Source organism: Tachypleus tridentatus, chromosome 13 (genome assembly GCF_004210375.1).
Source record: "Tachypleus tridentatus isolate NWPU-2018 chromosome 13, ASM421037v1, whole genome shotgun sequence".
Lineage (NCBI taxonomy): Eukaryota > Metazoa > Arthropoda > Merostomata > Xiphosura > Limulidae > Tachypleus > Tachypleus tridentatus.
In genome coordinates this window covers 203,488,503-203,512,275 of record NC_134837.1, presented here as the reverse complement: position 1 = coordinate 203,512,275, position 23,773 = coordinate 203,488,503, and the positions used below count along the sequence as shown (strand labels likewise).

At 33.2% G+C, this 23,773-nt stretch overlaps 2 protein-coding genes across 2 annotated transcripts in view; one reads left to right on the top strand and one right to left on the bottom strand.

Moving 5' to 3' along the window:
• Nucleotides 1-594: 594 nt before the first annotated feature.
• Nucleotides 595-7,162, bottom strand: LOC143238823 (uncharacterized). Its single transcript, XM_076479384.1, has 3 exons — nt 7,081-7,162; nt 3,583-3,686; nt 595-2,208 (listed from the first exon to the last, which is right to left on the bottom strand). The coding sequence occupies exons 2-3, from the start codon at nt 3,668-3,670 to the stop codon at nt 1,688-1,690; spliced, it is 609 nt and encodes a 202-aa protein (XP_076335499.1). The 5' UTR covers nt 3,671-3,686; nt 7,081-7,162; the 3' UTR covers nt 595-1,687.
• A 6,247-nt stretch (nt 7,163-13,409) lies between these two features.
• Nucleotides 13,410-23,773, top strand: part of LOC143240690 (structural maintenance of chromosomes protein 1A-like) — a 30,233-nt gene continuing 19,869 nt past the window's right edge. Inside the window, exons 1-8 of the mRNA XM_076483547.1 lie at nt 13,410-13,640; nt 14,632-14,708; nt 15,219-15,362; nt 17,453-17,601; nt 19,717-19,885; nt 20,736-20,948; nt 22,352-22,437; nt 23,013-23,178. Of these exons, the coding sequence (XP_076339662.1) occupies nt 13,532-13,640; nt 14,632-14,708; nt 15,219-15,362; nt 17,453-17,601; nt 19,717-19,885; nt 20,736-20,948; nt 22,352-22,437; nt 23,013-23,178 (1,113 nt within the window). The 5' untranslated portion in view covers nt 13,410-13,531. The remainder of the gene's footprint in view (nt 13,641-14,631; nt 14,709-15,218; nt 15,363-17,452; nt 17,602-19,716; nt 19,886-20,735; nt 20,949-22,351; nt 22,438-23,012; nt 23,179-23,773) is intronic.

The following is a 23,773-nucleotide window of genomic DNA, read 5'->3' as shown; positions in this document are numbered from 1 at the left end:
GACCGTTACATTATAACGGCCCCACGGCTGAAAGAGCGAGCATGTTTGGTGCGAAGGGGATTCAAAGCCGCGACCCTCAAATTACAAGTCGAATGCCTTAACCCACCTGGCCATAAAATGTAAGTATTAACAATAAAAGACATAAATTTTGGATAATAAAAAATAACCAAACTATTTTAGAATGTCTGAGGAAGTGTAACCAGATAAATAGTATTCAAACATTATATACCACAATACCATTGAAAGATTTAATATTTATTTTAAATTCATTAATAGAACAATATTGTTATCCTTTTATAGAACTGGAAAAAAGAAAATATAAAAACGTAAAAGATATAAGTTTTTGTATTTATAATAATTTTATATTTTTCAATAAACAGGTTTTTAAACAAGTGATAGGAGTTCCGTTGGGAGCTAACTATTCAACTTGTGTAGCAAATCTATATTGATATTACTATGAAAATATATTTATTGAAACTTAAGTAAATCCAGATATTTTTGCTTTTACTTAGAGATATATTGATGATTTAATTAGCATAAATAATTCTCAATATAATGTTATTGACACCATTTATTCAACAGAATTAGAATTTCTAATACAGATACAAATTATTTAGATTTTGAAGTTAAGGTAATTACTGAAAAGGATATCAATACAAATATTTTTGATAAAAGAAAAGATTTTGCTTTTTCAATTTATTGTTTACCCTCCTTTCATACTCATCTATTATAAACATTATAACTTCGCAGTTATTCAGATATTGTAAAATCTGTAATAAATTGGAATAATTTATTAATGATGTTAATATACTAATACAAAAATTAATAGTTAATAGATTTAGTAAATAAAAATTAGATAAAATTATTAAATTATTCTGTAATAAATACAAAGAAAGCGAAAGTAAATAAATTTTACTGAAAATTGTTTTTAGTTAAAAATAAGAACTTGGCACTACTTTATTCGGATGTACACCTTAAGCCGCATATAATAGCACGACAGTCACAGTAAACTATCACTTTACTGATGTTGTGTTAATTAGTGCTTCTACCATATAGGGGACAGAAATGCTAACTTCAAGAGGTAAGTTTTATCTTACTTACCCCCCAGATGGTAGTACCTTTTTTATTTTTTTATTTAATTATCTATTTATTATTTTTCATATCTTTATGTTTATCTTTTTCTTATTTTTATTTTAACTTGGGAGAACAGTCTGCAGGCACTAAAGGATGATATAGATGTGCGACGTTGTGGGCTTGAGCACCCACATCTCGCTCTCCTAATTTCTAATTTGCTTATGTGAGACTAGCAAATTGGAGGTTAATATTGATAGACGGTGTATCCCCAACGCAATGTTGGCCCTACATTCACAGTCACCTCCAATACCTAGGATACATTTTATAATCCCACGTTGTAGCTTGTACCTGGGATCCTTTTTTAAAAATATGAAGCGTTATTTTATGTTAATGTGTTTTGGTTTATGACTTAAAAATTTTATGGTTATAATATAATTAATCAGAGGTTGGGATTTGCTGTTTTTAATGCAGTCCTTCCTCATGATTTTGTTTATTCATATAGCTTTATTTGTATATGATTATTTAATTTTACTATATATACTTGAAAGTCGAATGTTTTCTTTAAGTTGTAAACAGCTGTTTAACAAACAGTTAGATGTTAAACTTCCTTATCCTAGGTAAATGCAGCGCCCCCTGACGAGGCATTGTGGCTTGATGCTGTGTGGTGTAGTTCTCGTCTTTTTCTGCCGAGGAAATCTGGTCCCGTGCGTTTGTTTTGGAGATCTGATAAGAAGTCGATGAAGAAAAATTTATTTTCAATATCGTTTGAACGTTTTCCTATGAACTCCGTCCTCAATCGCTTCTTTTCAGTCGTTCTAATTAGTTCGTCTTTAATTTCGTTTTCAAAGTTATTTGTGCGCTTGCCGAGAATCTCGGAGCCCATCTTTTTGTCCAATATTTTGGCACCGCTTAAGCCACTAGATGCTTTAGAAACTGATCGTTTGCCTAGAAACTCAGAACCGATCTCAAAGTCACGAAACACCGGTTTCCGTTTAATGTCAGTAAACGGCAGTGTGTAAAAGAGAGTTAGCACACCTATTTTGTAACCTGGATGTAGTTGTCTTAAGATGCGATGAAAGGGCTGGAGAGTATATAGATTTAAGTAATGGTCACTAGATGGATCCAAAGGGACACCTAGAAGTAGACAAGGACACACCATTAGCGTGAACTATTTTTATAACATTATCTCAACGTTACAGACGGAGACATCTGTCATTATCAACATAGCACAGTTAAAGTAAACTATGACAGATGTATCAGTGAACCAACAGCAAACATGATTCAGTAACAGACATAGAACATGATACATATGGTTGTGTGTTTCCTTAATAGACACAGCACATAATGGACATGTTTGTACATGATCGGTTAATGTACACTCTGATAGAGTTACTGTCATATATATATTTTAACATCGATGCTTGTTTGTGTTAAATTTATAGTTAGAAACTTGCATAACTTATACCGTTACATTTGTACCACGAAACTCCCACCTATCGACAAAAGCTGTAAAAAATTATCGAGGGTAAGAATCAACAGTGTATGTCTATCGTAAACGCTGGTGTATCGTTTATATTGTTGCGACAGCTGAAATTTCAAGAAACAGTCCTCATATAACCAACGCAACCCGCTGAGAGACAGGACTGGTTATTGATTTGCAAAAGTTCGTGTGCTATAAACTTCGAAAACGGTAACTGTGATTAATTCTTAGTAACAGGGAACTTTAGTTATTTGACTAGAAACGTTTATAAATTTCGAACATTACAAAACGTTTAGCTTCAGCAAATTCACATTGGGCATTACTTTTACGTAAACGTTACGTGACTTCAACAGTGAAAAACTCTGCGTGTAACATGCGAAAAATGAAGAACACAGAACTAGCTAGCTACCTTTTAAATGTTTCTTTGTATGTTTTTAATTTTGCGCAAAACTACACAAGGACTATCTGCGCTAGCCATCCCTAATTTAGCAGTCTAAGATAAAAGAAAAGGCAGTTACCACCACTGACTGTCAGCTCTTGGGCTACGCTATTGACAATGAATTATGAGATTGACTTTCACATTATAATGCCCCCATGGCTGAAAGGGCGAGCATGTTTGACATGACGGGGATTCGAGCTCGTGACCCTAAGATTACGAGTCGAGCACCCCTTACTACCTGGCCATGCTAGGCAACTCCTGTTCAGCCTATTTGAAATTGTAATAAACGTTACGTAATGATATATGGTTGTGTATGATTCCTTAACAGACACTGACTTTGATAAAATGATAGCACATGATTCCTTAACAAACACAGAAGGTTATAAATATGTCTGTATATGATTCCTTAACAAACAACAAACATAATAAATATGTCTGTATATGCTTTTTTAACAAACAACAAACATTATAAATATGTTTCTATATGATTCCTTAGTAGACACTGAATATTTTCTCATGAACGGACAATAACAAAGGAATTTTAAACTGATAGATATAGATAGCTGTTCGTTATGTATTCATTACTTACCATGGTCATGGTTAACACAGTGTGTTATAACTAGCCCACCAGTCACAAGGAAAAGAAATGGCACCATAGAGGCAAATTTGCTGATCATAATGAGACAGGTATATCTGAAAAGACACATGTTGATACCAATTATAATGAGTTACTATGTTTGCAGTAATGTTCTTCTTTTCCAAACCATTTTAGATTCCATGTTTTCTCCTCTCTCTGTAAGCATTTTAATACACAAGAATCAAAAGCTAGCCAATCAAATTCACCGTAGTGTTAGAGTAACTAGCTTTCAGATAATTATATAGTATGTAAAATATCAGTTAACGTGTAACCTTACCTCAAGTAATTATATGATATGTAAAATGCCACTTAACGTGTAACTTTACTAATGTTGTTTGTATCAAAGTATTTGCGCATATCTTCGAATACCTTTCACTGCTGGATCAAAGAAAAAACAGCTAATCAACAATACCCACCGCTAACTCTTTAGGCTACATAATTATGTAATCAGTAGTACGATTTAACCGTTTTTCATGTCCCTCCAAATCTGGTGCGCGTTCTTGCAACACCCTAATGAGAAATTAATAAACCATGTCCGGCCCTACGTTATTTCTCCGAAAGAGGGCCAATATCCGCCAAAAGGGGTGACTTGTACGAACCATTCGCACTATGATACAGTAGTGTGTTATCTGTCACATAAGAAATTATTAACGTTGCAGTTCGTACTATCGTGACGTCAATAAGACGCGAGGGTACCTCGAATCACGAAAAGAATCATGCACTCTGTAGACTACAACACAGCATGATATATGAACTTGAAAAGAAAGACATAAAAATATCTGTTTATTAATTTGGGTTTATTTACTTTTGAAATATAACACTTTCAAGAACCCTGAAAAAGTACATCTAGTGTAGTTTTTTTTAAAGCTTCACATTAATCATGTAACACTTACTACTTACCTATAAAAATTAAAATCTCAAATTGTTTAAATAAATGAACTGATTGAACTAACAATTATATTTTTCTGCAATTTACGAAGCCTGAGTTTTGTTATCCTTTTTCCCGCTTTATATTTGTTTCTGTGTATCCTTAACAATCTTCGTTTTGATAATTAACCAAGTGGAAAAATCAATAAGTGAAAATTGATATCAGAACTGTCAGAATCCTATCCTTATAACTTACTAATTCTGAGTTGGTTGTTTTGTGACCAGGTCTGATACCGAACCTTGTTACTAACGCTGTCTTTGTTGGTTTGTAACCAGGTCTGATCTTGAACCTTGTTACTAACCCTGTCTTTGTTGGTTTGTAACCAGGCCTGATACTGAACCTTGTAACTAACCCTGTCTTTGTTGATCCACGGTAAAATGAGACTATATTAAAGAGGGAACTTTGAAGTCAAATGTCATTTGTAAGTTAATATAATAGTTGTCTACAAGTGTGCCAGCAAGTGCTTTCTTTACTCCGTCACTCATAACCAATCCTTTACGAATTTTAAATCACAGGTATACAAAAAAATTACATTTTAGATTCGTATTTTGCGTAAAGCCTTAATCCTGAGGTTACTGATCAGTGGACTGGACATAGTCGAAAGTATATCTGAAATATTATATATAAAGTAACCGGACAAAAAGCTGATGTTTTGTTATCGCAGGTTTATCTGATACAGGAGTGTAAGAAACAAAATATCTTAAAACTCTTAAGAATCTAATATACATATATAAAAGTCAGTTGTCTTGGTAACGCTCTGTTGGTCTGTGTCCTCCAGTAACAAAACTATGAAGTGGCATTCTTGTCTTAAGCATGTATATAGTATTTCGAACTTTTACGAGGGCTGGCTTAAATTCCACTTTTTTAGCTCGTTTTAGATCTAATTTATATATACACTAAGCTTCGAGTAGACGTTTCGAAGTTCTTGGCGGATTTTGAAAATATTTAAGTTAAGGGTTAGTGACCGTAATTTGTGTCTTTATATTAGGTTTTCGTGAAAATGTTTTAGTTTTTTTTTTTGGACAAAACACCGCTTTCTGTTTTTCTCCCACACTTTTTATCTGAGACTATCCATGATTACTTCCTGTAATGGAGACTCCACAATGACTTCCAGTGACAGAGACTATCTATGATTACTTACTTTGATGAATACCCTGCAATGATTTCTACTAAATAAAATGTCCATGACAACTTCCAGTGATGAAGACCCCGTAATGACTTCCAGTAATAGAGACTGTCCATGATGACTACTAGTACAATGACTTCTAGTGACAGAGACTGTCCACAGTGACTTCTAGTAATAAAGACCCTACAATGACTTCCAATAACAGAGACTGACCATAATGAGTTACAGTGATGAAGACCCCATAGTGACATCTTCTAATAGAGACTGTCCATAATGACTTATAGTGATGAAGACCCCACAGTGACTTCTACTAATAGAGACTGTCCATAATGACTTATAGTGATGAAGACCCCACAGTGACTTCTACTAATAGAGACTGTGCATGGTGACTTCTAATATATGAAACTATCTACAATGACTTCTAGTGACTGTACATGGTGACGTATAATAACTGAAACTATCTACAATGACTTCTAGTGACTGTACATGGTGACGTCTAATAACTGAAACTATCTACAACGACTTCTAGTGACTGTACATAGTGACTTCTAATAACTGAAACTATCTATAATGACTTCTAGTGACGGTACATGGTGACTTCTAATGACTAAAACTATCTGTAATTACTTCTAGTGACTGTACATGGTGACTTCTAATGACTGAAACTATCTATAATGACTTATAGTGACTGTACATGCTGACTTCTAATAACTGAAACTATCTCCAATGGCTTCTAGTAATAGTGATTATTTATATAACTTCTGGTTATGATGGACATCGACTTCTAATGATAGTTTTAATTATTTCATCTGGAATTATTATTATTCCTGGAGCTAATTTATTAGAGGTATTATTGCGCGTGAGAACAACCGGTAAGTGTCACAAGCTCGTGCATTTGGTGTTGTATTTTTGATAGAAAATGTAAGACGGTAATTTACGTTGTGAAACTTCAAATGTGGGTATCTATAGAAATGTGTTTTTAATAGAACACAAGCCTCACCAAGTAAAACAATAATTTGTTGCAGTAAGTATCGAACATTTCAAGTGTGTTGTTAATTCAACAAACACAAAAGCCTTACCAAGTAAAACAGTAATTTGTTGCAGTAAGTATCGAACATTTATAGTGTGTTGTTAATTCAACAAACACAGAAGCCTTACCAAGTAAAACAGTAATTTGTTGCAGTAAGTATCGAACATTTATAGTGTGTTGTTAATTCAACAAACACAGAAGCCTTACCAAGTAAAACAGTAATTTGTTGCAGTAAGTATCGAACATTTATAGAAAAGTGAATATCTGGAGGTTTATTTAAATCTATCTTGTACATATATCCTTAACATTGGTTCAGACTGGTTTAAGTTTTAAGATTGATAGATCTTATTATGTAGACTTTCTTACTTGAAATGTGAAACAGAGAGAAGTTTCTGCTGTAGACCTTTTCCACCAGGTTCCTCCACTGTTTGCTTGGTCGGGTCTACAGTTTGTTTTATATTGGTTTGGAAACACGTGGGAACGATCACTAAGGCGCGTGCTGACGCTAAAAATGGACCAGTTCCTACTTGCGTGGAAGCTTGTTACAACTGAACAATATGTGACGTCGCGAATACATGTTACACTTTCTTGTTTTTGTGAACTGTAACAACATGAAAATCATGTTTTAATATACTTCTAATCTTTAATTTATAATGTGTTGATTGATTCTTTCTATTGAGCTCACTCATTAAACAGTACCATCACCCAGGTGTTACAGATATGCCACAGCCTGGCTATCATATCGACCTGTTTCAGGTATTTTTATATTTAGGGCTGTTATTAGTATACAACACCATTTGAATTAGTAAATTCAATATAAACAAGCTACTTATTGGTACATAACACCACCTGAATTAATCACTTAAACATAACACCTTATACTTATTAGTATATGACACCTTCTTAATTAATCAAATCATATTAACACCAGCTACTTATTAGTATACAATGCCATGTGAATTAGAAAACCCCCAACTTAGCACCAGTTTCTTATTAGAATATAACTTGTATCTAACAAAAACCGAGTTTTTCAAATTGCTGATTGGCTGAGCCTACATATTATTTAAAAAAATTCCTACTTTTAAACATGTAGTTCGTGAAGTTGTATTTATAAACTAATTTGGGCCCGACATGGCCTAGCGTGTTAAGGAGTTCGACTTCTGAGGGTCGCGGGTTTGAATCCCGGTCGCACCAAACATACTCGCCCTTTCAGCCGTGTGGGTGTTATTATGTGACGACTAATCCCACTATTCGGTTGTAAAAAGATTAACCTAAGAGTTGGCGGTGGGTGGTGATACCTAGCTGCTTACCCTCTAATTATTTGCTAAATTAGGGACGGCTAGCGCAGATAACCCTCGAGTAGCTTTGTGCGAAATTCAAAAACAAACAAATGACCTAATCTGTATTCGTTGGGTTAAGTAAAAAAGGAACAGGCTTCTGTTTTAAATGTATTCTTTGAAAGAGAAAATGTGATTTCTCACTCAAGTTATTTTTACAATTCAAAATATTTATAAAACGAAACATGTGTCCATAAATCGTTAAAGTAACACCCTTAACTGATTAGGAGCTTTATTCCATGAAGATAAAACATCAAATCCAATACCAAGCTCTCAGATTGAATGTTTAAGTACAGTTTCGCAAGTTGGGTCTGGGAAAATGAAATGAAAATTTTAAGAAGACGTAAATCCACTTTTTATTCAAGTAAGCTTCGAATACTGCTTCATTTACGTCCCATGACGTGTGCAGACAAAGGAATAGAAAATATAAACAAGATAATATTTATTGAATATAAGATTAGAACATTTCGAGTGCCTGAAGTTGATTCTCGTTTCTTTCTTTTTTTTCTAAAACAAAAGTGTAAACGGGTTTATCCATATGACGAAAGACACTTACAGTATAATACTTTTCCAACAGTGGTAATCAAACTGTTTGTAGGATAACATCTTCATAGTCAGTATTTTTGTGAGAAATACCTAACTCAGTTTGAACCAACTACTTATAAACACTTCACCCATTCCTTACTATCGTTTCTCATATCATCAACCTTATAGTTCCTTTATTCTACTGTCTTACCGTTATTATTTCGATTCTTGTTCTTCTCTCGTCTTTAAACTATTTACTCCACATACCACGTTTATACTTTCTTATTTGTATTATATCTATTGTTTCATGTTTTCTCTTGTACAATCTCTGTTCTTTCATCCATCTTTTCTCTTACTTACTTCCTCTTGCCCGGCATGGTCAGGTGGTTAAGGCACTCGACTCGTAATCTGATGGTGACAGATTCAAATTCCTATCACGCCAAACATGCTCGCCTTTTCAGCCGTGGAGGTGTTATTATATGACAGTCAATCCCACTATTTATTGGTAAAACAGATATCCCTCATGTAGCGCTGCGTAAGATTCAAAACAAACAAACAAAATGCTTTCTTTTTAGGCCCGGCATGGCCAGGTGGGTTCAGGCGTTCAACTCGTAATCAGAGGGTCGTGGATTCGAATCCCCGTCGCATCAAACATGCTCGCCCGTTCAGCCGTGGGGGCGTTATAAGTGACAGTCAATTCCATTATTCGTTGGTAAAAGAGTAGTCCAAGAGTTGGCGGTGGTAGGTGATGACTAGCTGCCTTCCATTAGTCTTACATTGCTAAATTAGGGACGGCTATCGTAGATAGCCCTTGAGTAGCTTTGCGCAAAATTAAAAAACAAACAAACTTTCCTTTTATCCATCATTCCTGCCATTGTCTTCATCATTTGGTATCTTTGTCCCACGTCCTTCCTGCTGTTGTCCCCATTATTTGGTGTCTTTGTCCCACGTCCTTCCTGCTGTTGTTCCCATTATTTGGTGTCTTTGTCTCACGTCCCTCTTGCTGTTGTCTCCATTATTTGGTGTCTTTGTCTCACGTCCCTCCTGCTGTTGTCCCCATTATTTGGTGTCTTTGTCCCACGTACTTCCTGCCGTTGTCCCCATCATTGTGTGTCTTTGTCTCACGTCCCTCCTGCTGTTGTCCCCATCATTTTGTGTCTTTGTCCCACGTCCTTCCTGCTGTTGTCCTCATTATTTGGTGTTTTTGTCTCACTTCCCGCCTGCTGTTCTCCCCATTATTTGGTGTCTTTGTCCCACATCCTTTCTGCCGTTGTCCCCATTATTTTATGTCTTTGTCCCATGTCCTTCTTCCGTTGTTCCCATCATTTGGTGTCTTTGTCTCACGTCTCTCCTGCTGTTGTCCCCATCATTTGGTGTCTTTGTCTCTCGTCCCTCCTGCTGTTGTCCCCATTATTTGGTGTCTTTGTCCCACGTTCTTCCTGCCGTTGTCCCCATCATTTGGTGTCTTTGTCTCACGTTCCTCCTGCTGTTGTCCCCATTATTTGGTGTCTTTGTCCCAGTGTTTTATTTTCTATTATTTATTTTCTTTTTTTCATCTTATTTTTACTAATATTTTATCTCGCTTACTTTTTTTCTGTAATTTTTCACTTTCTCTTACTTTACTTAATTCATGATTTGTCATATTTCTCTTAAACAATTTTACTCTACCGATAGCAGAAGTAATGTGTTAATTAGTAATTATCAACATAATTATCTGATGAAACATACAGTATACGCAACACAACAAACTTTACCTATAGCAGGAGTTGTTTTAACTCTAAAAAAATCTTCGACTTCTGGCTGGTATATCACCCAGAAGATAGGGTCTGCTTCTCTTGGGGATTAAGTCTCGATAAAGTTTCTGCTGCACTTCTATTTTTTGTTTTGTTTTCACTCTCTTAGTGTTAATTTTCTGTGTTAATTTCTTTCAATGTCTTTGTTTTAATTTTGGGTGTTAGCTACTTTCAGTGCTTTGGTGTTACTTTTCAATGTTATGCTCTTTCAATCTCATGTCTTTCAGTGTTTTGTACTAAACTTGTATTTTAGACTATTTTAATGTCTTTTTTTTAGTTTCTTTCAGTGTTATGTACTAAATGTGTGCTTTTGGCCATTTCAATGTATTTATTTCAGTGTCTTTTTTGTTTTGAACTAAACTTATATGTTAGGCTATTTCAGTGTCTTTGTTTTAATTTCTTTCAGTGTTTTGTATTAAATTTGTGTGTTAGGCTATTTGAAGTCTTTGTTTTAGTTTCTTTCAGTGTCTTGTACTAAGCTTGTGTGTTAGGCTATTTGAAGTCTTTGTTTTAGTTTCTTTCAGTGTCTTATACTAAGCTTGTGTGTTAGACTATTTCAATGGCTTTGTTTTAGTTTTTTAGTGTTGTGTACTATGCTTGTGTGTTAGACTAGTTGAACTCTTTGGTTTAGTTTCTTTCAGTGCCTTCGTACTAAGCTCATGTGTTAGGCTATTTTAACGTCAACGTCTTTGTTTTAGTTTCTTTCAGTGTCTTTTACTAAGCTTGTGTGTTAGACTATTTCAATGGCTTTGTTTTAGTTTTTTAGTGTTGTGTAATATGCTTGTGTGTTAGACTATTTGAACTCTTTGTTTTAGTTTCTTTCAGTGCCTTCGTACTAAGCTTATGTGTTAGGCTTTATGGACATGCTGTGTACATTTCCTCACCTACGTGTTATGAAACTCATACTCCCAATGATGTAGCAATATTTTTCGGTATTCTATGTGGTTGTTGTTTTTGATGTCGTGGTCGTCTATATACTTGTTTATTTTTCTTGCTGTTCTGTGTGATTACTCATCCACGACTGTATTATTCAAACACATATAAGAACACAGATTGCGATATTTGTATCTGATTTCAAGATAATTTTCGTTTCAGCTGTCAAAAATGATAATGGTAAGTTAAACGTGACGTCAGTGTTCAATTCAAATTTAAAACAATGTCATGAGATGCTTGGTAGGACCACTTCTCCGATATGACGCTACGTGAAGCGACATCGTTGAAAATAATCATTAAAAATACTATTCGAGAAGTTGTTCATCATGAAGAGACTACACTATACTTTGTTTGTTTTTGGAATTTCGCACAATAGCTCGAGGGCTATTTGGTTGTTGTTTTTGATGTCGTGGTCGTCTATATACTTGTTTATTTTTCTTGCTGTTCTGTGTGATTACTCATCCACGACCAGTCTTAGTAGTGTAAGACTAGAGGGAAGGCAGCTAGTTATCACCACCCACCGCCAACTCTTGGGCTACTCTTTTACCAACGAATAGTGGGATTGACCGTAACATTATAACGCCCCCACGGCTGGGAGGGCGAGCATGTTTTGGCGCGACTCGGGCGCAAACCCGCGACCCTCAGATTACGAAACGCACGCCTTAACGCGCTAGGCCATGCCAGGCCTTACACTATACTGTAGTTTATGGAATTTTGATATGGTGACAAATAATAAACACTATTTTATTGTATTTAGAGTCTATTACAGTTCCAATAGCTTAATTTATTAATCCACATTGAATTTCACACGAAAATATGTTTTGTTTAAGCTCAAAATTACATAATGATTGTACTGTGAATTTTAGTGCTTTGAGCCTTCAAACCTACTGCTGAGCCGTTTTGGGTTAATAAGTGGAGTGATTTATCGGTACAGAAGTTTAGTGTAATTTATGTTATGTTTGATTATTTCCATTTTCGTGACAGATTTACCACTGATAGAAGAAACAGGTTCACTATTAGTAGAATATCAAATCACATAAACAAGTAAGAAGATGGGTTCTTTATTTTATCATAATAATGATACAAGTAAACGTATTTCAGTTTCTTATACTACGTTCCCCTGTGGCTGAATTTGCGTATTTACTGCACTAAAATGTAGAGTTCAATTCCCTCTAATAGATAAGAGAAATATTTCTTTTTAGTTTGATTTAATAGTGAAGGACCATTATAGTCGGTTTGTATTTTGGTAGTTAAGCAAAAAGTTACACAAAAAATATCTGTGCTATGCCCACCACAAGTATCGAAACCCGATTTCTAACGTTTAAAGTCTACAGACATAAAGCGGTGCCACTGAAGGAGAAAAGACTATTCAACAGTAACAAATTGAAAGGTTTCTTTTTCTTAATGATAAACAGTAATTATCTATTTTTCGTATATTTGACGTTCGTTTATATTTTCAATTTATTAGTATGAATTATTGTCTATTGTATATGTGTTGATATCGTTAATGTGTATTTGTCCTTATATATTTCTATTTAAAATTTTATATTTTTATTAATATGTATAACAAATTACAATTGTTTGTGCTTATTTGTAGCATCTTTCTAAAAATAATGGTTCGTATCAGACAACCAACCAAACAGTATTTATCAGTGCTTATTTCTGCTGGAGGGAAAGAAAAAGTAGTAGCTAAGATACATTGCGCCATCTATTGCTACTATTATTATTTACCACATTGTTTTAGTAACTTTTATAGAATTTCTTTTCCATGTGTGTGAGAAGCAACAATTAACTAAATAAAACATACATTTTTAAAAGTGTTAAATGTGTGGCTTTTCTAATTTACTGAACTTAATTTCTCAATATAATTTTAAGCTGTAAAATATTAATGCAGTTTGATTATACTGTTTAAATGTGTTTTCCAAAATTATGTTTAAATGATCTCTCTAACTATTGAAATTTTGTTAACTGAACTGGACGAAAGCTTTTACGTTACTTAAAATTTGCGCATAATAGAAATAGGGGGGGGCGAAAAACTCCTCTCTTCTTTTGGCGGAAACTTAGAATTATAAAGAGCTCTTTGGTTTATTTGTTGTTGTTTTTTCATTATTGACCTTCCCGCCATTTTGTAAGAAGACTAGTTTACGTCGAATGTCTACATGAGCAGTTTAAAGGTTATGTTTTTTTTAATACGATATATGTCGTAAATGACGTATATCAAAAACAATTATGGGTTTTTTAAAATATATAGAAGTGCACAATTTCAAATCTTATAAAGGAAAACAGAAAATTGGGACTTTGAAACCTTTTACAGCGATAATCGGTCCAAATGGATCAGGTAAGACAGTTTCTGATTTAGGCCTAACTTTAATTTTAGACGAATGTTTTTTTGGCGTTAGTAAGGCTTAAAGTTTTGATCCCGCTGTTTAACAGTGCTAAAATGACAAACATTGGCGATAACTTTTCATAAATTGATTAAATCTTGTCTGTTTTAAATTCCACAAAACATTAGGATACAAATTTAAACGAAAACTATTTTAAACTTACTATAATTTAAAAACGCACAATTAAGTTTTACTAACATAATAATTTTAAGCCCAATTTTAATTTTGTTGAAGGGTTAAAACATAAAAATTAAAGTATGCACTCTCATTGATCCAGCAAACTTTTTAAAACGTTTGTTATATATCTCAACGTAATATTGCTACTAATACTGGACCTAACTCTCGGTAACATGTAGTACTATTATTACTAGACTAAGTACTATTATGTAAATAACATTTTGATTTTATTTATTAAGGTATAATGTTTATATCACAATAACTTGTTTAAGTTAAACTTAAAAGCACTTTTGGTGTTAAAATTTAATTGTTGCATACATTGAATGGTTTAAGAAGATACACCATGACGCTAATTTATTTGTAAATGTAAATTGTAGATATTTGTCATATCTGAGTGTATATACAGAGAATTAGTACTGTTTTTATCACTATACATTAATAAAATATATATTGCTAATGATGCTTCATATAATGGTTAATAAGTAGCTAAATTGGAAAGTTTCCTTTCATTTCACAGTTAGACTGAAAACATTGTATTAGATAAAAATTTCAATATAAGTATATATTAATTTGTGTAATAACTTAAGTGTTTTTAATTGGTTGAAAATTGTAACTGTTTTAAATTGTTTCATGTTATGCACATTTGTTCATAATAAAATCTGTACTTCCATTTAGTAGCTTTGTAAAAGATAATCTAATCATATGTGACCAAAATACTTCAATGTATATTTCAGTGATTCTAAAAACATTTTTTTATTCTGTAAATAGGAAAGTCTAATTTCATGGATGCCATTAGCTTTGTGCTTGGAGAGAAAACATCAAGTCTTCGTGTAAAAAAGCTTGGGGTAAAAAAAATTTAGTCTCAGGAATTACTGTTTTATTTTAAGAAAAACATTGAAAGATGGTTCAAACTTAACAGTTTTATTATAATTGTAAAAGATGCTACATTGTAGACAATGATCTTGAAAACAGTTTTTGTCTTTTTGACTGTAAAATTATTTTTAGTTGAAAATATTTTAATTAATGAAGTTTTTTTTGTCTTCACACATCTTCTGAATATTTTCTGGTGTGTATATTAAAGTCTGAAGCATTTCATTAAAGATACTCATTTCAAAATTCTTACAAGTGAAAACTACACGTGATTCCAGAGATTAAGGGATATAACATACATTTGGTTCCAAAGATTGTTGTTACAATAAGAGAATATAGGAGAAATGGTCTCTTAATGTAAAACAGAGCTGTTGGTAATCTAGTTCTTATGTTTTAGTTACACTAACTTGAAAGAAACTAGCTGTAGGTTTACTTGTTAAGCATAGTGTTTTTATCTTTGACTGTAAATTCTTTCATTTCACTAGGACCTCATACATGGTGCTCCTATAGGATCCCCAGTCTCCTCACGAGCAAGTGTCACTGCTGTATACTGTGAAAACGATGGTACAGAAATTAGTTTCACGAGACTTGTGACTGGGTCATCATCAGAATATAGGATAGATAACAAAGTAAGCATTATGTGTGATGAAAAACTGTATTTCACACAACAACTTTCTTTCTTCCCCATTTCTTGACTACTGTTGCACACTTGAGTATGTTTGGAAAATATGTATTATTAATAAAGTATATTTAAATTTAAGCAAAAAAGTTTCCCCTCTTAAAAAGTGCCTTTATTTACCTATGTGCTTAGAACCAGGCTACTTATAAGTTATTGTGGGTGCGTGCTTCATATATTCTTTTTTACATACACAATTCTTTGTTTAAATTATCTGCAAGCATTCCCACATGATACATTACTGAACTTGAAGTGGTATTAAAAAACAGTTTCAATCATCTATAAGTGTTCCCACATGGTATATTACTGAACCTGAAGTGGTATTAAAAATTGTTTCAGTCATCTGTAAGTGTTCTCACATGATATATTACTGAACCTGAAGTGGTACTAAAAATTGTTTCAGTCATCTGTAAGTGTTCCCACGTGATATATTACTGAACCTGGAGTGGTATTTAAAAATTGTTTCAGTCATCTGTAAGTGTTCTCACATGATATATTACTGAACCTGGAGTGGTATTTAAAAATTGTTTCAGTCATCTGTAAGTGTTCCCACGTGATATATTACTGAACCTGGAGTGGTATTTAAAAATTGTTTCAGTCATCTGTAAGTGTTCCCACGTGATATATTACTGAACCTGAAGTGGTACTAAAAATTGTTTCAGTCATCTGTAAGTGTTCCCACGTGATATATTACTGAACCTGAAGTGGTACTAAAAATTGTTTCAGTCATCTGTAAGTGTTCTCACATGATATATTACTGAACCTGAAGTGGTACTAAAAATTGTTTCAGGCATCTGTAAGTGTTCCCACATGATATATTACTGAACCTGAAGTGGTACTAAAAATTGTTTCAGGCATCTGTAAGTGTTCCCACATGATATATATTACTGAACCTGAAGTGGTATTAAAAAACTTTCAATCATCTGCACATGTTTCCATGTGATATATTATTCAACTAAGATCATTAAATACAACTGTATATGTTTGCTACAGATGTTTTGTTGCCTTATTTATTTTTTTAAGGAATGTAGTTATTATGTTGATGATGGAAAGATGTGGAAGTGGTGCAGTTAGCTTTTCAGAAACTTTACAGTACGATGTCACATGAAAGATCAGCTGAAGAAATCACATCTGTATGGGTTGAAGAAAAACAAGTTAATTGGACTGTGGGGGTTTGATGGGGGAAGGTAATCAATGGAGTCCAATCAAACTGAACTCTTGTTACTAGTGGAGTCTCAGTGGTCACAGCTTGGGCATCTGTCTTTTCTTATTTGTATGAATATCAATAAGGACACAGTTAGTAAAGACATTAAAGTTTCAGATATATCTATCTTTACTGAGGTGTTACAGAATAACCTGTATCATTTGGTAGGTAGGGCAGATATTTGACCAGTGGCCTTTATATTAAGTGCAGGATAATGCATTTTTTAAATCATAATTTGGATCAGATGTTTAATATAGATGGAAACCAACTCATTGTGATTGGATCAAATGATCGTGGCATGTCTCAACCCATCAGAGCAGTGCTCCGTTGCTGTTAGTAAAGCTAATTAAACTTTAGTGCATTTATAGACTTAGTAATTACAGTTCATTATTCTTCACTAGGTGACATCTCTGGTCTTTTGATCTAAGAGACAATAGTGACTTAGTGGAAAGGATCAGAAGATGGAAGACAAGATAGTTTTTAAGGAATGTTATAAGTTAAAGATTAAAATCGTTTCTTGAGAAAATCAGATAAGAAGGGGTCTTACTGGAGTTCACATATCCTCTCCTTTCTTTGTGCTGTATTCTAAAGGTAATATAGCAAAAACTTAAGATGTGTAAAAGATAGGTTTCAGTAAAGAAGTTTTATTAACTAAGTGATTTGGTCCTGGAGGGATAAGGTAAGTATTTATGGGAATTTAAGATGAGAGTTAACAATTTCCTGAAAAATAAGGGTAGGACTAAATTTTTTTCTTTTGTCAATGGTGAGAATTCAAAAATGGCCTAAAGAACCATTGTTTGTATGTTATGTTTCTCTTTCAATACCTTTTTCTCTTACAGGTTGTAAGCCATCAAGATTATGCTTCCAGACTGGAGATGCTGGGAATAAATGTGAAGGCTAAAAACTTTCTTGTGTTCCAAGGAGCTGTTGAGTCCATTGCCATGAAGAGCCCAAAAGAGAGAACAGGCTTGTTTGAGGAAATTTCACGGTAAGAAAACATAGAGAATTTGTTTCAAAATTTCTATATATTCATGTACATTTATTTAGAAACACAAGTGTAATAAAAATTTTCACATTTCTTCCTTTCATGTAACTGTTTGACACACAGCCATGAGTTTGATATTTTGTTTGCTGGTTATGTTCCAGTGTTTAATTCTGTTATCTGAGGATATGTTACTTATAATTTGTACCAAATGAACTTTATCATCCAGGAATGAAATTTGACACTTATAATATTGATAGAGGACACCATACCCCAGCAATACCAAGTTGATAAGTCAGAACATGTACCTCTTGCATGAGTTGATAAGTCAGAATGTATACCTCCAACACAAGTCAGAATATATGCCTCTAACACAAGTTGATGAGTCAAAATGTGTACCTCCAATACAAGTCAGAATATGTGCCTTTACCACAAGTTGATAAGTCAGAATATGTACCTCTCACACAAGTTGATAAGTCAGAATATGTACCTCTAACACAAGTTGTTAAGTCAGAATGTGTAACTCCAACACAAGTCAGAATATGTATGTCTAACACGAGTCGTTATGTCATAATACATACCACTCGCACAAGTTGATAAGTCAGAATATGTACCTCTAATACGAATTGATAAGTTAGAATGTGTACCTTCAATACAAGTCAGAATATGTGCCTTTACCACAAGTTGATAAGTCAGAATATGTACCTCTCACACAAGTTGATAAGTCAGAATATGCACCTCTAACATGAGTCAATAAGTCAGAATACATACCTCTAACACAAGTTGATAAGTCAGAATATGCACCTCTAACATGAGTCAATAAGTCAGAATACATACCTCTAACACAAGTTGATAAGGCAGAATATGTACCTCCAACACAAGTCAGAATATGTACGTCTAACACGAATCGTTACGTCATGATACATACCACTCACACAAGTTGATAAGTCAGAATACGTACCTCTAACTCAAGTTGATAAGTTAGAATGTGTACCTCTAACTCAAGTTGATAAGTTAGAATGTGTACCTCCAACACAAGTCAGAACATATGCCTCTAACACGAGTCAATAAGTCAGAATACATACCTCTAACACAAGTTGATAAGTCAGAGTGTGTACCTCCAACACAAATTAGAGTATGTAAGTCTAACACGAATCGTTACGTCATGATACATACCACTCGCACAAGTTGATAAGTCAGAATACGTACCTCTAACTCAAGTCAGTTTCATGAATGTCCACCAATAAATAGTCTTTTTAACTCTTTCAGGTGCAAATTACTTTCAGTTTGACTGATCTCATAACTACTAAAACAACAAATAAATCTAAATTGCATCATAAAACTGTGTTTGTTTATCATAAATAGCTTTAAATTTGTAACATTATGCATCTTTGTATATTTAAAGTTTATTGTTTTAGTACCAACAACTATTCACACCATTATAAGCTATAAATTGTTTACTGAGTGTACAGCTCACATTATTCATGAGCATACTTTGTGAAATTTATTATTATTGGCTTTACCTGATTTAACTTTAACAAACTACTACTGCATTTTAGTTACTGTTGTAATAATAAATAAGGAATACACATGAAAAACAAGAAATAAACTACTTACCTGGGTGTTATTTTATTTTGTTATCAACTGTTAATGACACTTAAGCAAACCATACCATAATTTTTATATTAATGGAAGCACTGCACTAAACTTTTTTATTTAACCAAATGATACACAAAATTAAAAAGAAATAGTGTCTCATAACTATGACAGTTTTTCTGGATTTCTAACTATGCAACAACAGCCGTAATGTTGAAACACGTATGTCTGAGGTTATTGGTTATACTGAACCATGTTACTGGTTTTATGTTGAAAGAACTAAATATTTTTGTTACTAATTGTTGCCATAATGAATTAATTAATTATAGTAGACTATTTCAGGACCATAAATTGTCACAAGTTAATTTTTTGCTTTATTATCATTTCATAAGTAATTATGAAGAAAAGTAGAAACTTACTATTTTCTACTACTATTAATACTTTCATTGTCATAAAATTAATAGATTTTCAACTATTTAATTTCTTAAGGTTGAAATCTTAAACATTTTTGTCAAATTTGTATAGTTCCAGTGAACACAAGGAGGAATATGAACGATTACGTACTGAAATGATGAAAGCTGAAGAGGACACACAGTTCATGTATCAGAAGAAGAAAGGTATTGCTGCTGAGAAGAAGGAAGCTCGTATGGAGAAGGAAGAAGCAGAAAAATACCAACGACTTAAAGAAGACCTGGTCAGTAAGAACTGTGGTGTTAAATTGGTGTGTTTCTAAAATACATGTGAAGACAGGAAATCAAGGCCTTATTTTATTACTTCATTTGTCTGTAGTGTCACATGAATATTTGAAACTTGGACTTAAAGAAGACTTGGTCAGTAAGAACTATGGTTTTAGATAGGTATGTTTCTAAAATACATGTGAAGATAGGGAAGATACACTAGTATATGAAACTTGGCTCATGTTTCTACACTCATGTTTTTGTATGTGTGCTTGGGAATCCTGTCTAATAATATCCATCTTTCACTTCTTAAAAGCAGTTTTAGTCTATCTTAGTACCTGTAACACAATGCAATGTTCTATCTAATGATGCAATGAAACCATCAAAACTTAATTGACATATCCTTATGAGGCACTGTGAGCTGAGAATAAAACCTGTAGAATATCTCATGGTGAATTTGTAGGATGCAAATTTTACTGGCAGTGATGTCAATATTGAAACTGAAGGTTATTTATCTCTACATATTGTTAAAAGTAAAAAGCTTTTCAAAGTTGGTGAGAAGCTTTGTATGAAGGATATTTTGTGAGAATGTTTTGATGACATGGCTATCAGTGACATACACTTTTTATCCTTGTCACATAACATAGATCAGTTATTAAATTTTCAAAATAAAAATTTGCTGAATCCACAGATAGAAGAAATAAGGTTGTTTAGTTGGTAGACACTTGTTATTTGTAAATAAAAATTGATTATGTTAAGTATTCAAGATGATAGTACAGAGAGTGTGGTTTTTATATACTTTAGATAGGTCAACCCTAATGTAAACGTACTGAAAGTATCTTATGTGTCATTTGTTTTTTGCTATAGTTGGTTAAAAAGCTACAGTATCAGCTGTACAAACTATACCACAATGAACAAGATATTAAACAAGTAACTGAAGAACTGGCTCAGAAGAACAAAGAATTAGAGCGAGTCAGCAGGAAACGAGAAAAAGTTGAGGAAGAAATTAAAGAAAAGAAGAAGGAAAATGGAAAAATCACAAGGGAGCTTGCAAAAATTGAGCAGCAGATAAGAGAGGCCGTAAGTTGAGTGTCGTACGTTATCTATAAAAAAAAAACTTCTGTGTCTTGTTTTGTAACTACACTTATTTTACTAAGAACAGTAGATCTTTATGTTTTAAGTAGCAGCTGGTGTACAAGTTTAGGGTTATAAATAAAAAATCATGGGTTTATTTATCTAACCAGTATACATAGTGAGCCAGCATGGACAGGTGGTTAACACTCCTACGAAAAGTGGGGCCTAATAGGCCCCAGAGCAACTTGAAAGGTTATTAATATTAGACTAATAAATTTGTATTTAAATGAAATTTCCATTTCAAATCAAATGAAAAGTTGAGATAATTAGGTACTCAACTCCTAATATGAAGGTTGTGGATTTGAATCCAAAGTTTGTGATCACTTTATACTCATATTAAAATAAAGAAATGCTCTTGTAACTTAAAACGATCAAGTTATATTGGAATTCTTGCAGATTTGTATGCCACAAACTCCATATGAAAGAGTTGTGATTCCTTCATCACAGAACAATTTATAGTGTACACCAGAAGATAATGTCCCTTCTGAAATATCACAGTAATTCTCTGCTAGGGAGACTCTCTTTCAAATTCCCATTAAACTCACTTTACCAGAATTTCAAATATTAAAAAAATTAATTTCCTTGATAACAATTAATGTACATTATTAAAAAGGAAAAGTACCTTTTCTCCATTAAGGAAGGAAGTGATTTGGGAAACGATATTATAAAATAAGGTGCTATTATATTTTTAATTTTGGTATGGGTGTATTTAATAACTTCATTTCGGTTCAATGTAAAGTTGTTCTTGAAATATTTCTTTAAAAAAGTGGATGTGTGTGCTAAATAAATATTTAATTAAACTTTGTTAAAAACTTCCCCTTATAATGTTGGAAAATCATTCAAAGTTGTAATAAACTGTGGAAAGATATAATATACACCTGCTCTGACCTTAAACCTTAATATATTAAAAAATCAACAATCAAATAAAAGCAATAAAGAATTCTGGACTGAATCTGACAATTCTGGTGTATATCCCATTGTCACAAATTTTTGAGCTGTGAGTTCAAGATGAAATTGGTTTTAAAATCCTGGTATTTAATTAGAGTAATCCAGAAGTTAGTGACTGGTGTTGTTGGCTCAGTGCCTTCCATCTTGTCTATTGCATGTAAAGTAGGGATGGCTGCTGCAGGTTTCCCTTGTAGCTTTGTGAGAACAAGTTTAGATATTACTTGTTGCCACAAAATGTGTGTTTTACAGAATAGAGAGTTCATTTCTCTCTGTATAATAAAGGTACACTTACCTTTACTGCCTTCAGCAAATAGAAAGACATTCATTAAGTTGTTGGACACATGGATGTTATTGTAGCTGTTAGTTTGTTGTTAGCTCATGTGTGTCTTCTGTTTGTACAGGAAATACAGCTCAGTAAAAAAAGACCTGCTTACATCAAAGCCAAAGAAAGAACGGCTCATATGCAGAAAAAGCTTGAGTCTGCAAAGTAAGTTGTTTCTTTATTTCCAGAGTACAATTGTTACTCTATAGCTATGAATTAAGTATATCTGTGTTGTCCTTCACAGTTCATTTCAGACAGGTAAGTGGGAACTTTTGTGTGATGTGTCTTATCATATTTAACATAAATTATCTACAGGATGTGATGTTTTAAACAGACAAATAACATGTAGAGTTTGTAATACCAGTAGCAGTTGGACAACATACAACAGTTTTCTTCTCTCATTGGTTATTTTTAGTAAAATACAAGAGTGTGTTGCACTTAGCCAAAGAAATTCACATTTTAAGTTTTATTGTCTTTAACAAATAATAAAACTTTTTGGGCTAAACTGTTACTTCTGTGAGTCAGAAAGAATCTGTTTAGCTTATAAAAATACATAATGTACACTATTGAAAAATATAGTTAAAATATGTAGTATATACCAGTAAAAAACTGTAAATGTTACCTTAATATTCTGTAGACTGTCTCATGTCTATTTTACAACCAGATATCTAACATCTGTTTAATATTAATTGTTAAATATGAACATATTACAAACACAAACTGTTTTTTTTTCTAAACAGAAAATCTCTGAAGGCTGCAAAGAAGGTTCACGAGGCCCATGAAGGTGAGATTAAAGAACTAGAGAGTGAACTGCAAGAAATAGAAAAGAGGCAACATGAGTTTGAGGAACAGTTAGCTGAAGAGTCAGAATCACAAGGAAGAGATCTAACTCTGGAAGATTCTCAGGTTGGTTATCACTCCTACGAAAATTGAGGCCTAATAGGCCCCAGAGCAACTTGAAAGGTTATTAATATTAGGCTAATAATTTTGTATTTAAATGAAATTGCCATTAACTGACCCTATCCATTTATATTTTAAGGAGCAATAATATTTGGACTTTTCAGACATTTGAGAAATAATATTTAAAAATTTTTTTAAAACATCCACTAAGGGTATTTTGGGGCCTATTCGGCCCCAGATCAAAAAACATAAAAATGGCTTTATTTATTACCTGAATAATTCTAGAACAGGCCTGGGCAACCGAAAAAAGCAAATTATAGTAAAAATATATTAATTTTACAACTTCTTTTCAAAAGATGGATATTTAAGATAATAACTCTACTCCAACAATAATTTTAGACGGTCCCGATTATTGCCTAGTTTGCCCATGCCTGTTCTAGAACATTCTAGAAGAATCCACAAATCCTATATATATATATATAGGAGCTGAAATCTTCAAACCGTGTCAAAAATGATATCTCTTGATGAAGCTGTACATTTACTGACAAAACCATCCGACGATGAAAGTGAACATGATAATGTCGAAGACTACTCTGAAAGT

What these genes read in the sequence shown, in the direction of transcription:
- LOC143238823 (XM_076479384.1), bottom strand. Translation starts at nt 3,670, where the DNA reads ATGATCAGCAAATTTGCCTCTATGGTGCCATTTCTTTTCCTTGTGACT. An exon ending in CTGTGTTAACCATGACCATG is followed by an intron (nt 2,209 to 3,582) that starts GTAAGTAATGAA and finishes GTCTACTTCTAG; the next exon opens with GTGTCCCTTTGGATCCATCT.